This window comes from Globicephala melas, chromosome 15 (assembly GCF_963455315.2).
Source record: "Globicephala melas chromosome 15, mGloMel1.2, whole genome shotgun sequence".
Taxonomy (NCBI): domain Eukaryota; kingdom Metazoa; phylum Chordata; class Mammalia; order Artiodactyla; family Delphinidae; genus Globicephala; species Globicephala melas.
The window spans coordinates 36,220,969-36,233,890 of record NC_083328.1 but is presented as its reverse complement, the minus strand read 5'-3'; the positions used below and the strand labels follow the sequence as shown (position 1 = coordinate 36,233,890).

The 12,922-nt window shown below is 62.3% G+C and overlaps 2 protein-coding genes across 6 annotated transcripts; both read left to right on the top strand.

Moving 5' to 3' along the window:
- Positions 1-156: 156 nt before the first annotated feature.
- E4F1 (E4F transcription factor 1) lies at positions 157-11,611 on the top strand. 5 transcript variants are annotated; one of them, XM_060285045.1, is made up of 16 exons: positions 157-329; positions 2,756-2,904; positions 3,871-3,976; positions 6,452-6,645; positions 6,743-6,863; positions 7,037-7,189; positions 7,290-7,459; positions 7,809-8,018; positions 8,293-8,401; positions 8,561-8,778; positions 8,960-9,158; positions 9,232-9,374; positions 9,446-9,508; positions 9,590-9,925; positions 10,912-10,991; positions 11,342-11,611. In XM_060285045.1, the coding sequence occupies exons 1-15, from the start codon at positions 161-163 to the stop codon at positions 10,966-10,968; spliced, it is 2,397 nt and encodes a 798-aa protein (XP_060141028.1). In that variant the 5' UTR covers positions 157-160; the 3' UTR covers positions 10,969-10,991; positions 11,342-11,611. The 5 variants fall into 5 exon arrangements, 4 of the variants coding, with proteins under 4 accessions (XP_060141028.1, XP_060141029.1, XP_030704503.2 ...); XM_060285046.1 differs by having other exon boundaries at positions 8,296-8,401; positions 11,282-11,420; XM_030848643.2 differs by having other exon boundaries at positions 11,282-11,420.
- On the top strand, positions 11,299-12,886 carry DNASE1L2 (deoxyribonuclease 1 like 2). The gene is given in 5 exon segments (XM_030848671.2): positions 11,299-11,442; positions 11,537-11,787; positions 11,869-11,969; positions 12,046-12,158; positions 12,302-12,886. Coding segments are annotated over 5 exon segments (948 nt in total). The 3' UTR covers positions 12,641-12,886.
- The last annotated feature ends 36 nt before the right edge of the window (positions 12,887-12,922 follow it).

Here is a 12,922-nt window from a genome sequence, read left to right as displayed (position 1 = left end):
TCCAGGCCACACCCTTCGGACTCCGCCCCGCCTCCTGCCAATCAAACGCATCCTGGCTCCGCCCCATCGCCCTCCTCCCGTCTTCTCGCTAGCCTTGGCGCGGCCCGTTGTTATGACGACACGGTCGTAAATCCGCCATCTTCCTGCGGCGCGTTGCGACATGGAGGGCGCGATGGCAGTGCGGGTAACAGCTGCGCATACGGCAGAAGCCCGGGCCGAAGCCGGGCAGGAAGCGGGCGAGGGCGGGGTCGCGGCGGCGGCGGCGGCGGCGGCGGCGGCCTTGGCCCCCGGTGGCTTCCTTGGCCTCCCGGCGCCCTTTAGCGAGGAAGGTAACAGGGCCGGACGGGGCCGGGAGCGGCCAGGGTGGGGACGGCTCAGCTTGGCTGGTGGAGGCCCCGAGGGCCTGAGCTGATGGCGCGACAGACCCTCCCAGGCCCGGTTCCTTGCAGACCTCACAGGTCCCCACGGCACCCCTCATAGCCTTCCACGAGCCCCCTGGTTTCCTCAGATCCTCAGGCCTAACCCTGGAGGGGCGCCCATCACCCCCGTGGGCTCCAGTGCCCACCCGCGGATACTCACCTGTGTCCAAGCCACCGGGGCTGTCAGTGTAGACCTCGGCGATCGCCTCCACTGCCTGCCCCGCCCTCAGGCCAGCGGCCCGGCCCCCCTCTGCCTCCCAGTCTCGACAGGGCCCTGCCCTCCTCCGCGCCCCCTCCCACTTCACCTGATGGGCCACTGGGGCCCTGGCCGGGGTGTGACTGGAGGCTCCGGGAGGGCGGGGCCTCGGGTCTTTCCAGCACCCGGGGGGAGGCAGCAGAGCCCAGTGCTGGAAAGCTGCAGCCAGCTCTGTCCCAGACCTGCCACTTTCTAGCTGTTTGATCCTGGGCAGGTAACCACATACCTCTCTGAGCCTCCATTACCCCTTACAGAATAGGGATGCTACTGTTGAGGATAATGTATCGAGTACTTTCCATGCATCAGCATTTTTCATTCTCAAGCCAGCCCTAGATGCCATTATTATTATTACTATTATTATTCCCATTTTGTGGATGAGGAAAATTGAGGTTCAAAGATGTGAAAGTGACCAGGTCACCCAGCTAGTAAGTACCAAGGACTTGTTGGATACCAGGATTGTGTGACTCCTCAACCCACTCCCTTAACTTCTGGGTTCTGCTGCCTCATAGGATGGTGGTGAGAATCAAAATAGAGGATGTATGTGAATCTCTGAGAACAGTTCTGGGGACACACAGGGGCACTGATAGCTTTTGGAGACAGAATTCTGGTCTCTACCCTCTGAGCTTGTCCCAGGAAGCTTTAGACTGGGCCAGGCAGGAGGGGTTTGGTGGTGATATCGGAGTGGTGGTCTTTGTCCCCACAGGATTTGTAATTCTCAGTACATCATTTCTTGCTCCTTATTCCAGCTTGGGTAGGTAGCTTGGCATGGGGGGCAGTGCTACCCGCAGAGGGGTCTCTTTGGAGGTTGCTGTGCCCTGCTGGGCTTACCCAGGGCCTTATCTCACTCAGTGTTACAGGGGCCGGGTGTGTCCCCTTCTGTGGTGGGGATTCCTTCAATGGCAACACGCTGGTGCTGAGTCAGACTTGGGGAGTGGGGTGGGAGGGTTAGGAGGGTACAGTCACCTCAGTGCTTGGCTTGTGACTGTGAACCATCTGGAGGGGACCGTCCTCTGTCAGGTGGCCTTCTGTGAGTCTTGGCTGTAGTTTGGCCCTTTGCTCATTAATCCAGTAGACATCAACTGGGCTCCTTCTGTCCTCCAGGCCTGGGTTTGACCTTGATGTGGGACTGCAGTGAGGTGGTGGGAACTGGCAGACGTTTATGAAAGCAGAAGGAGCATCCCCCTATCCCTTGGGGTAAACAGCAGGGTGTCTGGGGTAGATCCTCAAGTTCAGGTTCTGGCCCCAACACGCACCAGCTGGGTGGCCTTGAATCTCAAGTTGTTTTTCTAGAGAGGGAATAGTCACTTCTGTTTCCTCAGGGTGCTGGCCGGATTTGCTGTTGGCCCCAGTAAGATGCCCAGCACATAGTAGGGGACTCAGTGAGCCGGAAGTCTCTCCTGCAGGACCTGGGGCAGGCACTGGCTGGTCAGCCCAGATGGTGAGGGGCTCAGGTGCGGTGGCCCATGGCCCTGGGGTGTGGAACCCCTCTGGGAAGTCCCACCCTGCGCGTCTTCACCAGAGTACGGAGGTGCCGCCTGTTTGGAACCAGTGAAGCAGAAGTCAGAGTGAGAAAAGAGTGGTCATGGGTTGAGGGTGCCCTACCTCTCCCATGTTTGCTGAGGACTGGCCTCTCAGCTAGAGCCTGTACACACACACTGAGTCAGCCCATTTTACAGATGAAGAAACAGACCCAGACCTGGTCACTGAGGTGCCCAAGGGCACATGCAAACCCCAACCAGTCTTAAACCCTGGTCCTCCACTGTCCCCAAACCAGCTTGGCTGAATCCCTCTGCCTCCCAGCTGCTCCCTGGGCCTCTCTCCCCTTATCTGTGAAGTAGGGGCTTTGGATCCCTACAGCCTAAGTGCATGGTCAGGGTTATCCCCTGCTGGATGCTGCTCTTCCTAGGGTGGGCACTGCTGTAGACCCCCGGAGAAGGCCTGGCACCCTGGGCTCCCAAGAGTGTTCTCAGCCCCTTTGGGAGGGCTGGGGAAGGCGTCTCTGGTTCTGATGCCACCCTTGGGTGCATCTGCCTGGGGCTGGAATCCCTCCCAAGCCCCACTGACCGCAGGCTCGTTGCAGATGAGGATGACGTGCACCGATGTGGCCGCTGCCAGGCGGAGTTCACCGCCTTGGAGGACTTTGTTCAGCACAAGCTCCAGAAGGTCTGCCAGCGGGTGCCCCAGGAGGCCCTGCCTGCCACCAATGCTACTGCGCTGCTGGGTCAGGAGGTAGCATCCCCCTACTGCCATTGCACACGTGCGTGCCCTCCACCCTGCCCCTCGGCGGACAGCAGGATGAGGAGGTGGAGGCATGTCGAGACGGACCTGTGCCACCGGGGTGGGCAGAGGGCAGGCATCCGGCTGTGGGTGGGTGACTCCCGGCTGTGCTCTGGGCTTTCCCGGATGGCCTGGGATGCGGGCCCTCTCAGCAGCCTCTGGTTGAAGCCTGCACAGTTGGGGCCTGGGGTCCCTCCTTTTTTGAAGCCTGAGGGCCTGCCCTGGCTTAGGGATATCATGGTGGCTTTTGTCCTTTTGTCTCCTGTCCTGTACATATGGTTCCTGGGGATCCCACAACTCTGTCATAAAAATGGCCAACTTTGTTGCACTCGGTGTGTACTCGGGCTGTATACGCACAGTCTACTGAGGCCCATGGCACCCCTGTGGGCGCTCTTGTCATCCTCATCCTATGGAAGTGGGAAAGGAGACTCCAAGAGAAGTCAGGTGCCTCTGGTCACCCCGGGAATGGCCCAGAGGAGTGGGCCCAGAATTGTCTCACTCTGACTCTGTGCTCTTTTCCTGCCCCTCCCAGAGGTGTCCTCTCCTCCAGAAGGCCCCCGGCCCCACATCCCTGGGGGGCCTTTGCCCCGATCACCTGGCTGGGCTGTAGGTGGAGGTGCTCACCTTCATCTCTGCAGAGCCAGCTGAGCCTCAAGCTGGAGCTTCTAGTCACTTCATCCTGGAGTCCTCCCTGAGGGTGCTCAGGGCTCCCTATGGGGCCCTTGGTGGCTGGAGGCATTAGAGTGATGGGGCCGACCCCTGGGCCTGGGGTGGAGGGTTCAGGCTGGGAGTCAGGCTCAGAGCAGTGGTCCGTTGGGGGAGATGAGAGGCCCCACCCCAGCCATCCTGCATGGACATAAACCTGAGCTCTGGAGCCCTGGAGACGAGTCTCCTCTGTCTCCTGTCACCCAATGGCAGGTGGAGCCAGCAGCAGCAGGCTCAGAGGAGCCCATCACCGTGGCCCACATCGTGGTGGAGGCAGCCACTCTCACGGCAGACATCAGCCACACTCCTGACATTGTCGGTAAGCTGGTTTGGCCCCACCATGGCTGTTCACGTGTGGCTTTCTCAGTGCTGAGGCATTGCTGACCTGTTAGTCATCCACGGTCAAGGCTGGAAGCTGGGGACCTCTGCTGCCTCTGCCCCTCTGCTGTCCCGAGAGCAAAGCCTGGCTGAGGAGGGGCTGAGACCTTGTGTGCACCTTCCCCAGGGCAGGGCCTGCAGCAAGAGCAGGCATTGGCCACCAGGCCCTGCCCTGCCCAGAAAGCGGAAGCCCAGAACCTGGGCAGCCCTGGGGGACACCTGGGCCTCGGGGAGTCTTCACTTTGTGCATAAATCATCAGCTGGCTGCTCTCTCCTGCTGCTGCCCCGGACTGTCTCTGCCCTGGTTCTTCTGGAATCTTCCCTACTTTTTTGCCACCCTCCAACCCCAACCCTGGTTCCTACTTCCCACCCCACAGTTGGCTCTGGAGGGTCAGGCTGGGGTGTGCGTGGGGTGCACCTGCTGCTCCAGCTCTGCCCTGACCTGCTGCCCGACCTTGGCCTTCACCTCCCCAGTGCTCACTCCCTCTGGCGTGGGGGTGGCGATTCCTATCCTGATTCTCACATGGCCTTTAAGAGCATACAACGCCAAGTCAGGCTCTTTGATGGCTTTTTTAAAGTGCAGTAGGGCAGGGAGTGTTGGGATGTTGAGCGGTCTGGATTGGGTCACGTGCTGCTTAATAGGAGGCAGGTGAGCGTGCAGCTGGGACATTCAAAGGGCAGCCCGAGGGAGCCGGGGGCTAGGTGTGAGTGTGGCAGTGCAGGGAGGCTGGACTGGGCCTGATGGCACGGGAGGTTGGGAAGGGAATGGGCAGGGGCCTTGGCAGGGACGTGAGTAGGTGACTGGACAGGAAACAGGTTTGGGCAACAGGTAGAACTTGGCCTTGGGAAGCCCTTGGGACCAGCTGGAGTAGGAAGAGGTGGGGAGGCGACCTGGGGGAGGGGAACCTCAGAGCAGGCTGTTCTGCCAAGGTCCCATCCCAGGGAAGCTACAGGACCTGTCCCTGTCTCCACACTGTCTTTCCCCCGACATTCCTGTGGACGAGGACGGTTGCCTGTTGCTCCTCTGGGATAAGAGGGCTGACGTGGGAGGTGGGGCCATGCCCAGCCCTGGTGTGGAGTTTGGCTTCTTGGGTGGTGGTGTCATATGGGAAAACAGGTTCCCTGGGTTCAGGCAGCATCTCCAGGCTCTGGCCCCCTGGCTAGCCAGGCCCTGCCTACCATCCAGCCTCCAGCTGGCCCAAGCCCGCGGCTGGGCAGCTCCTTGTGCTCCAGGGGCTCCTCTCTGGGCACCCGCAGCCTCTCTTGCACCCTTGGGAGTTTCCCCTTTGGGAATTTCCCCTTTGCAGGCATCCTGGGTACCCCAAATGTCCCTTTGGCATCAGCTGCTCAGCGATCTGGAGCCCAGGCCAGAGTCCTAAACCACCAGCTGCTGGCATCACAGGGCTGGGGGTTCTCAGTCCTTGCTGGGCTGGGGGGTGCAGTTCCCAGGGACTGCACAGGGGGCTGGATACCCACTGCAGGCTCTCCTGCCTCTTCCCTGGAAACAAATATGCATTCTGTCTCTGGACTCAGGGCAGCCACGTTCCCCCCTTCTCTGATCCCTCTGTCTGCTGTGCCACACTCAAACTCAAGTCCTAGCCTGGCAGAAATCCCTGTTCTTTTGGAAATTCACTCCTGAGGGGGAGGAAAAATAAAGCTTCAAGCATGTCAGCTAGGGCAGGAGGGAGAGGTGCCCTTAATTGTTTGAGTCACGGCACTTCTGTTCTGTTTTGGGAAAATGGCTTGTCAAAACACGATGCCAGCCTGATTGAGATGGTTTCTAAGAAGCGGCTTCACAACCGATTGCCACGTGTTGTTTTCATGAGCAGAAATTGTGAAGTGTGTTTACAGCTTAGCTTTGCACAGTGTCAGATTTCTTCAACCCCCATGAGAGCTGCAAAAGCACAGCCTTCCTTCCTCAGACTGTCCTAGGCGTGTCGAGCGCTCCCTCTCCCAGGCTGGGTCTCTTGCCTGCCTGTCTTGAAACCGATGCTGGTGGGTGATCCCCAGAGGCATTTCCTCCTCACGTTAGCCGGAGCCGGAGCAGCGAGGAGGCCGATGGTGGCGAGTTGGCCTGTCCACTGCCTCTGTGCCGGAACTCTGCCGCCCTTGGACACGGCGGGACCCCTGTGCACATCTAGTCGTGCGTGCCTCTTGGCTGAGGGGAGGGGGCATCCGTGCTCATGGTGGGTTTCCCTGCTGAACACATTCTGGAGGCCTGGAACTCCTCTAGGCAGCTCCATGGAGTCAGAGCACAGTACCTCCCACCCTTTCAGGCTGAGCAGGCGCCATGTGCTGGGGCTGGGGGTTGGTCAAGACAACTCCACTGTGCCACAGCAGTGTCCTCGGGCTGGGATCCGAGGAAGCAGCAGGGCCCATGGCATCCCAAGGCTCAGGCTCATCTGCCTCTCCTCAGGTGGTGGACACATCAAAGAGGTCATCGTGGCCTCTGAGGCGGAGCCGGGGGACAGCGGGATGGCAGAGGCCCAGGGCAGCCCCAACTGTCAGGGGCCTGGGCTCTCTGGGGAGGGTGAGCAGGCCCAGGTCAAGCTGCTGGTGAACAAGGACGGCCGCTACGTGTGCATGCTGTGCCACAAGACCTTCAAGACGGTGAGGCCCTGGGGCCGCGGGCGCACTGGCTGTGGGAGCCAGGCCTTCCCGCTCCTGCCCAGGGAGGTGCCTGAGCCTCGCCGCCCCTCCCCCACAGGGCAGCATCCTTAAGGCCCACATGGTCACCCACAGTAGCCGAAAGGACCACGAGTGCAAACTGTGTGGGGCCTCCTTTCGCACCAAAGGCTCACTCATCCGGCACCACCGGCGGCACACAGGTGAGCTGGCCTCGGGCCTGGGGCCGGGAGCTGCACAGCACGCTGCCGCTGGCCCTGGGGGTGTCCCGGCTCCTAGGCTTCGTGGCCCCTTCCTCCTGGTGGTACTCCAGGCCTGCCTTCCCCTCAGAACCAAGTCAGCGTCCCACCCGAGGCTGACGCCATTCTCTCTGCAGATGAGCGTCCCTATAAGTGTGCCAAGTGTGGAAAGAGCTTCCGCGAGTCGGGTGCGCTGACCCGGCACCTCAAGTCTCTCACCCCGTGCACAGAAAAAATCCGCTTCAGCATGAGCAAAGATGTGGTTGTTGGCAAAGAGGACACTCCCACAGGTCAGTGTGGTCGGGGGCTCCCTGCCCCGGCCCTGCCTGCTCTCTGAGTGCCACCCTGGTTGGGTGTTTCCTCATGGATTCTCTTGGTTCTGCCTTAAAGGGCCTGGTGCCTCCACCGTGGGGACTGTTACATCATCGGCAATGACAGGTGGGCCCATGGAAACTTCGCCTGTGATTCACCTGGTGACAGATGCCAAGGGCACTGTCATCCACGAAGTCCACGTCCAGATGCAAGAGCTTCCCCTGGGCATGAAAGCCCTCACCCCAGAGGTGGGGATAGGTCAGGGGAGGCCTTTGTCTGCTCAGCACCAGGCTCTGTTCTGGACACTGGCTCCATTGGGAACAGGACTGACATGGGCCTGCCTTCCTGCTGCTCAGTCTGGTTGCTGGGTGGGGAAATGGGAGACCCAGGTCATGGCAGGGAGGGGCAACGGAGAGTGAGCTGGGGATGAGGTGGGGCAGGGGAAGGCAGGTGGAGTGGGCTGTGGGGCTCCCAGGGGCATTCCTGAGTGAAGATGCCAGGTATGCACGGGGGCCCCTGGGGCTGCCCTGTGCGGTGGTGGCGGGTGGGTGCTGCATGCCGGGCTGCCTGGCCAGCCTCCCTTTGCCTCCCCTGCAGCCCCCCGGCCCTGAGGAGCTTCCCTGTTCCAGCGAGGGCAGCCGTGAGAACCTGCTGCACCAGGCCATGCAGAACTCCGGCATTGTCCTTGAGCGGGTCCCTGGGGAGGAGGGAGCCCTGGAGCCAGCCCCTCCCACTGTGTCCAGTCCCCAGCCCCTGGGAGATGGTCCCCCAGAACTGCCGCTGCTGGAGGTGGAACAGGTGGAGACAGTAGGTGCCTGCGCTGCCGGCGTGCCCCTTCTGGGGGGCTGGACCTTGGGTACGAAGTCACCATGCTATCCTGGCCGCCACCAGCCTCCTTGCTGTGCTCCCTGAGGTGGAAAGTTGCATCACTGTCTGCAGTGACTTTGTCCCCTGATCTGTTTATCGCCTTCCTTGGGCCCATTATGGAGCCTCCCAGGGTCAGGGTGCCTCGGTCTGGCCTCCACGGTGCTGCTTGGGCCCAGCCCGCAATGGGTACTAGAGGTGTGCTGTGGTCCCCCAGCAGGTGGCCAGTGAGGCCTCAGCTGTGCCCAGGACCCACCCGTGCCCTCAGTGCAGTGAGACCTTCCCAACGGCGGCCACCCTGGAGGCCCACAAAAGAGGCCACGCAGGTGGGTGGCAGGATGGTGGGGGTACTGGGCAGTGGACGGCCGTGGGTAGCCAGGAGGGGTTCTCGGGTGTGCCGTGGATGGTCAGGGTTGCCTGTGGGCAGGTGGCTAGGGTGGCGCCCTCAGGTGGTGGTCCCGGCCTGACACGGAGTGTGGCCCCAGGGCCGAGGCCATTCACATGCCCGCAGTGTGGCAAGGCCTTCCCCAAGGCCTACCTGCTCAAGAAGCACCAGGAGGTGCACGTGCACGAGCGCCGTTTCCGCTGTGGGGACTGCGGGAAGCTCTACAAGACCATCGCCCACGTCCGCGGCCACCGGCGTGTCCATTCAGATGAGAGGCCCTACCCCTGTCCCGAGTGTGGCAAGTGCTACAAGACCAAGGTGGGCCCCTGATCCCCCATCTGTGGGCTCCCTGCTCCCTAAGCCAGATTTGTCCCTTGTTCCGTGCCCCCAGACCTCCCTCCTCACCCCTCACCTGACAGCCTGCTCAGTCCTAACCGGGGCCCTCAGAGGGGGCTGGGAGAGCCAAGGCCAGGCTGGCCCTGATGGTGGGTCTCCACAGAATGCCCAGCAGGTGCACTTCCGGACACACCTGGAGGAGAAGCCGCACGTGTGCCCGTTCTGCAGCCGAGGCTTCCGGGAGAAGGGCTCGCTGGTGCGGCACGTGCGGCACCACACGGGCGAGAAGCCCTTCAAGTGCTACAAGTGTGGCCGCGGCTTTGCCGAGCATGGCACACTCAACCGGCACCTGCGCACCAAAGGTAGGGCCGGGAGGTGGCAGGGACGGGGTGGGGGGCCGCGGCCGTCCAGCACTGACCGAGCTCCCTGCCACAGGGGGCTGCCTGCTGGAGGTAGAGGAGTTGCTGGTGTCCGAGGAGAGCCCTGCAGCAGCCGCCGCCGTCCTCGCCGACGACCCGCACACCGTGTTGGTCGAGTTCTCATCCGTGGTAGCCGACACCCAGGAGTACATCATCGAGGTGGGTATGGGGCCACCAGAGTTCGGATGGGGCCTGGGGCGGGCAAGGCTGACTTCTGATCCTCCGTCCAGGCCACTGCGGATGATGCAGAGACCAGCGAAGCCACGGAGATCATCGAGGGCACCCAGACAGAGGTGAGGGGCTGGGGGATGGGCGGGGTGGGGTGGCCTGGCACCCTCACCAGACTCATGGGCTGAGCCTTGAGGCACCCACAGGTGGACAGTCACATCATGAAGGTAGTGCAGCAGATCGTGCACCAGGCCAGCGCCGGGCACCAGATCATCGTGCAGAATGTGACCATGGACCAGGAGGCAGGGCTGGGCACAGAGGCAGCTGCTGCTGACACCATCACTATCGCCACCCCCGAGAGCCTGACGGAGCAGGTGGCCATGACGCTGGCCTCGGCCATCAGCGAGGGCACTGTGCTCACAGCCCGCTCGGGTACAAATGGCGCCGAGCAAGCCACTGTGACCATGGTTTCATCAGAGGACATTGAGATCCTGGAGCATGCGGGAGAGCTGGTCATCGCCTCGCCGGAGGGCCAGCTTGAGGTGCAGACAGTCATCGTCTAACACGGGCGCCTGCAGGGTCCCGGGAGGCTGGGCTGGGGCAGGGGGTGAGGACCCCGAGTGCCCTGCCCTTGCCTGCCTGGCCGAGTACAGAGAAGATGGGCATAGAACTCAGGCGTTCAGAGGAGATGTGGAAGTGTAAATACACAGAGTTTTTGGTTGCTTTACAATAAAACATGAAAACCCGCCGCTTGTGATGTTGCGGCAGTGGCAGCCTCAGGGGCTGGTGCCACTGCCCTGGCAGGTTCCTCTGTGGCAGCCCCTGCCTGCCCAGGGATCCCAGCAGGGCTGGCGGCACCTTGGCAGTGTGTGGGTGTCATTGGTATGTGGACAGGCAGCCTCCTGCTGCTGCCTTGCCCAGCTGGAGCTGTGACCCCAGCTTCCTGAGGCCCATAGAGGTGGGTGGGAGGGGATGCTGCTTCCTAGCCTCCAACCCTGGGGCCTCCCTGGGGCCGGGGAATGAGACTGGGAGACCCAGGAGTCTCGGCTTTTTACCTTGAGGTGACAGCACGTGGAGAAGCAGCAGGAGATGCTGGGCCACAAATGGGGCCGGTCTTTCCTGATTGTGTTGACTTAGTTTCCCTGAAGAGATGCAGCTTGAGGGAGATTCTGGGTGACCGAGTTTCTCGGGGGCAGGGACAGGAGCAAGACCTGGACCGTGGGCATGTCTGGTCCTCTTTCCCAGTCCTGATGTAGCTCTTGGGCTGGCAGGGCCTTCTGAGTCCCTGTTCTAACAGGCTTGGGGGCACCACAGCAGTCTCAAGGTGGATCCCCTGCCGACTTGCCCTGCGGGGGTGGGGGTGGTCTCTGTGGGAATGGGAGCTAGGAGTTACAGTGTCCAATTCGTGGAGGGGGCAGGACCCAGTGCAGTCCCGGCCCCTCCCTGGAGCAGGGTTTCAAATACTCACGGAGCTGGGGCGCCAGAGCTGCTGCTAGACCAAGCCCTTGCAGTCTGTCCTGTGCTGCAGACACACCCCCAGCTGGGACCTCTGACTTCTACTGGGACCCAGATCCTAAGCCTCTGACACAGCCAATCCACATCCCTCAGGTGAGTCTGGGGGGGGGGGCGGGGTACTGAGCCGGGGGCTGGATGTGAATGGAGTCTCAATATTTGGGCCTCCGTTTCCCCACGGAGGAGAACGGCCACGGCCGTAAGCCCAGCCCACCACTTTGGGGAGACCTGGAGAGTGGCAGGGGGAGGATATGCCTTCCTGCCAGCCACCAAAGGGTGGCAGAACCTGCCCAGCCCCCGCGTCCCAGCAGCCGGGACTGAGAAGGGTGGCCTGGTGTGTCCGATTCCACGTCCGCGCTCACGCGGGCTGTGTCTGTCCCTCTAAGCCCGCCAGCTTTGCGCCATGGGCAGGCCCCTGGCCTTATTGGCTGCGCTCTGGGCGCTAGGGGCTGCAGGAGATGCGGCGCTGCGCATCGGAGCTTTCAACATCCGGAGCTTCGGCGACAGCAAAGTGTCAGACCCGGCCTGCAGCGGCATCATCGCGCAAGTGAGGCTGGGGACCCTGGGCGGGGTTGTAGCTGGGCTCCGCGGGCTAATTTGCCGCGCACACGTGACCCCGCACCTGCCGGCCCCTCCCCCAGATCCTGGCTGGCTATGACATCACGCTGGTGCAGGAGGTGCGGGACTCCGACCTGAGCGCCGTATCCGCGCTCATGGAGCTGATCAACAGGTATGGCGGGCAGGGCCCAACGTGGGCCCAGGTCTCCGAGCGATGCCTTGACCCCGGGCTTGGCCGGTGTCTCCGCAGCGTGTCCAGGCACGAGTACAGCTTCGTGAGCAGTAAGCCCCTGGGTCGGGACCAGTATAAGGAAACGTACCTGTTCGTCTACAGGTGAGGGGCGGGGATGCGGGGGAGGGGTGCGCAGGGCAGGAGGGGGCCCACTTGGGGCGCCCACCCACCCTCTACACCCAGGAAGGACACGGTGTCGGTCGTGGACACGTACCAGTACCTGGACCCGGAGGACGCCTTCAGTCGTGAACCTTTCGTGGTCAAGTTCTCGGCACCCGGGTCAGGTGAGGCCCCGCCCGTCCCGCAGGCCCCGCCCGTCCCGCAGGCCCCGCCCCAGCCCCTGACATCTACCTCCTGCAGCTGCCGAGGAGTTAGTGTTGATTCCGCTGCACGCGGCACCGCACCAAGCTGTAGCCGAGATCGACGCGCTCTACGATGTGTACCTGGACGTGATAGACAAGTGGGGCACCTACGTAAGCCCCTATGTCCGTGCGGCTCCGCCCTGCCCCACGGCCCAGGGTCCCGGAGGTGCGCCCTGGGGGTCGACCACAGGCGTGAGGCTCTGCGCGCGCGGCCCCTCCCGCAGCCTCAGACCCAGTTCCGCGGTGCCCCACAGGACATGCTGTTTCTGGGCGACTTCAACGCCGACTGCAGCTACGTGCAGGCTCAGGACTGGCCGGCCATCCGCCTGCGCAGCAGCGAGGTCTTCAAGTGGCTCATCCCGGACAGCGCCGACACCACGGTGGGCAAGTCAGACTGTGCTTACGACCGCATCGTGGTCTGTGGTGCCCGCCTGCGCAGCAGTCTGAAGCCCTAGTCGGCCGCCGTATACGACTTCCAGGAGGAATTTGGCCTGTACCAGGCTCAGGCGAGTGCTGGGCCCAGTAGGAGCAAGGCCCAACCTCAGTACACCTGGCACTCCCCTCCCTGCACTGTTTCTAGAAAAGGCCCTTAGAGGTTCAGTTCTGGCTGAATGGAACAAATCTGGGATGGCAGTACAGGAAGCTCTTTACCTCCCCAGAGTGGGGTCCCGAGGCCATGCTCCCACCGAACCCGCACAGCTGGGATGGATAGCCCAGGCCTCGCTGTTCTGTTCCCCCACCCCCAGATGCAGTGGTTTGTGGACACCCAGTGGGCCCCTTCCTGGGGGGAGATGGGGCAGTTTTCTGGGGGTGGAGCCTGAGGGAGCACTGGCTGCTCAGCAGGGCCTCAGAGTTGGCCCCTTCTCCCTTCAGGC

What these genes read in the sequence shown, in the direction of transcription:
- E4F1 (XM_060285045.1), top strand. Translation starts at nt 161, where the DNA reads ATGGAGGGCGCGATGGCAGTGCGGGTAACAGCTGCGCATACGGCAGAA. An exon ending in AGGTGGAACAGGTGGAGACA is followed by an intron (nt 8,019 to 8,292) that starts GTAGGTGCCTGC and finishes GTGGTCCCCCAG; the next exon opens with CAGGTGGCCAGTGAGGCCTC. An exon ending in CCGGCACCTGCGCACCAAAG is followed by an intron (nt 9,159 to 9,231) that starts GTAGGGCCGGGA and finishes TCCCTGCCACAG; the next exon opens with GGGGCTGCCTGCTGGAGGTA.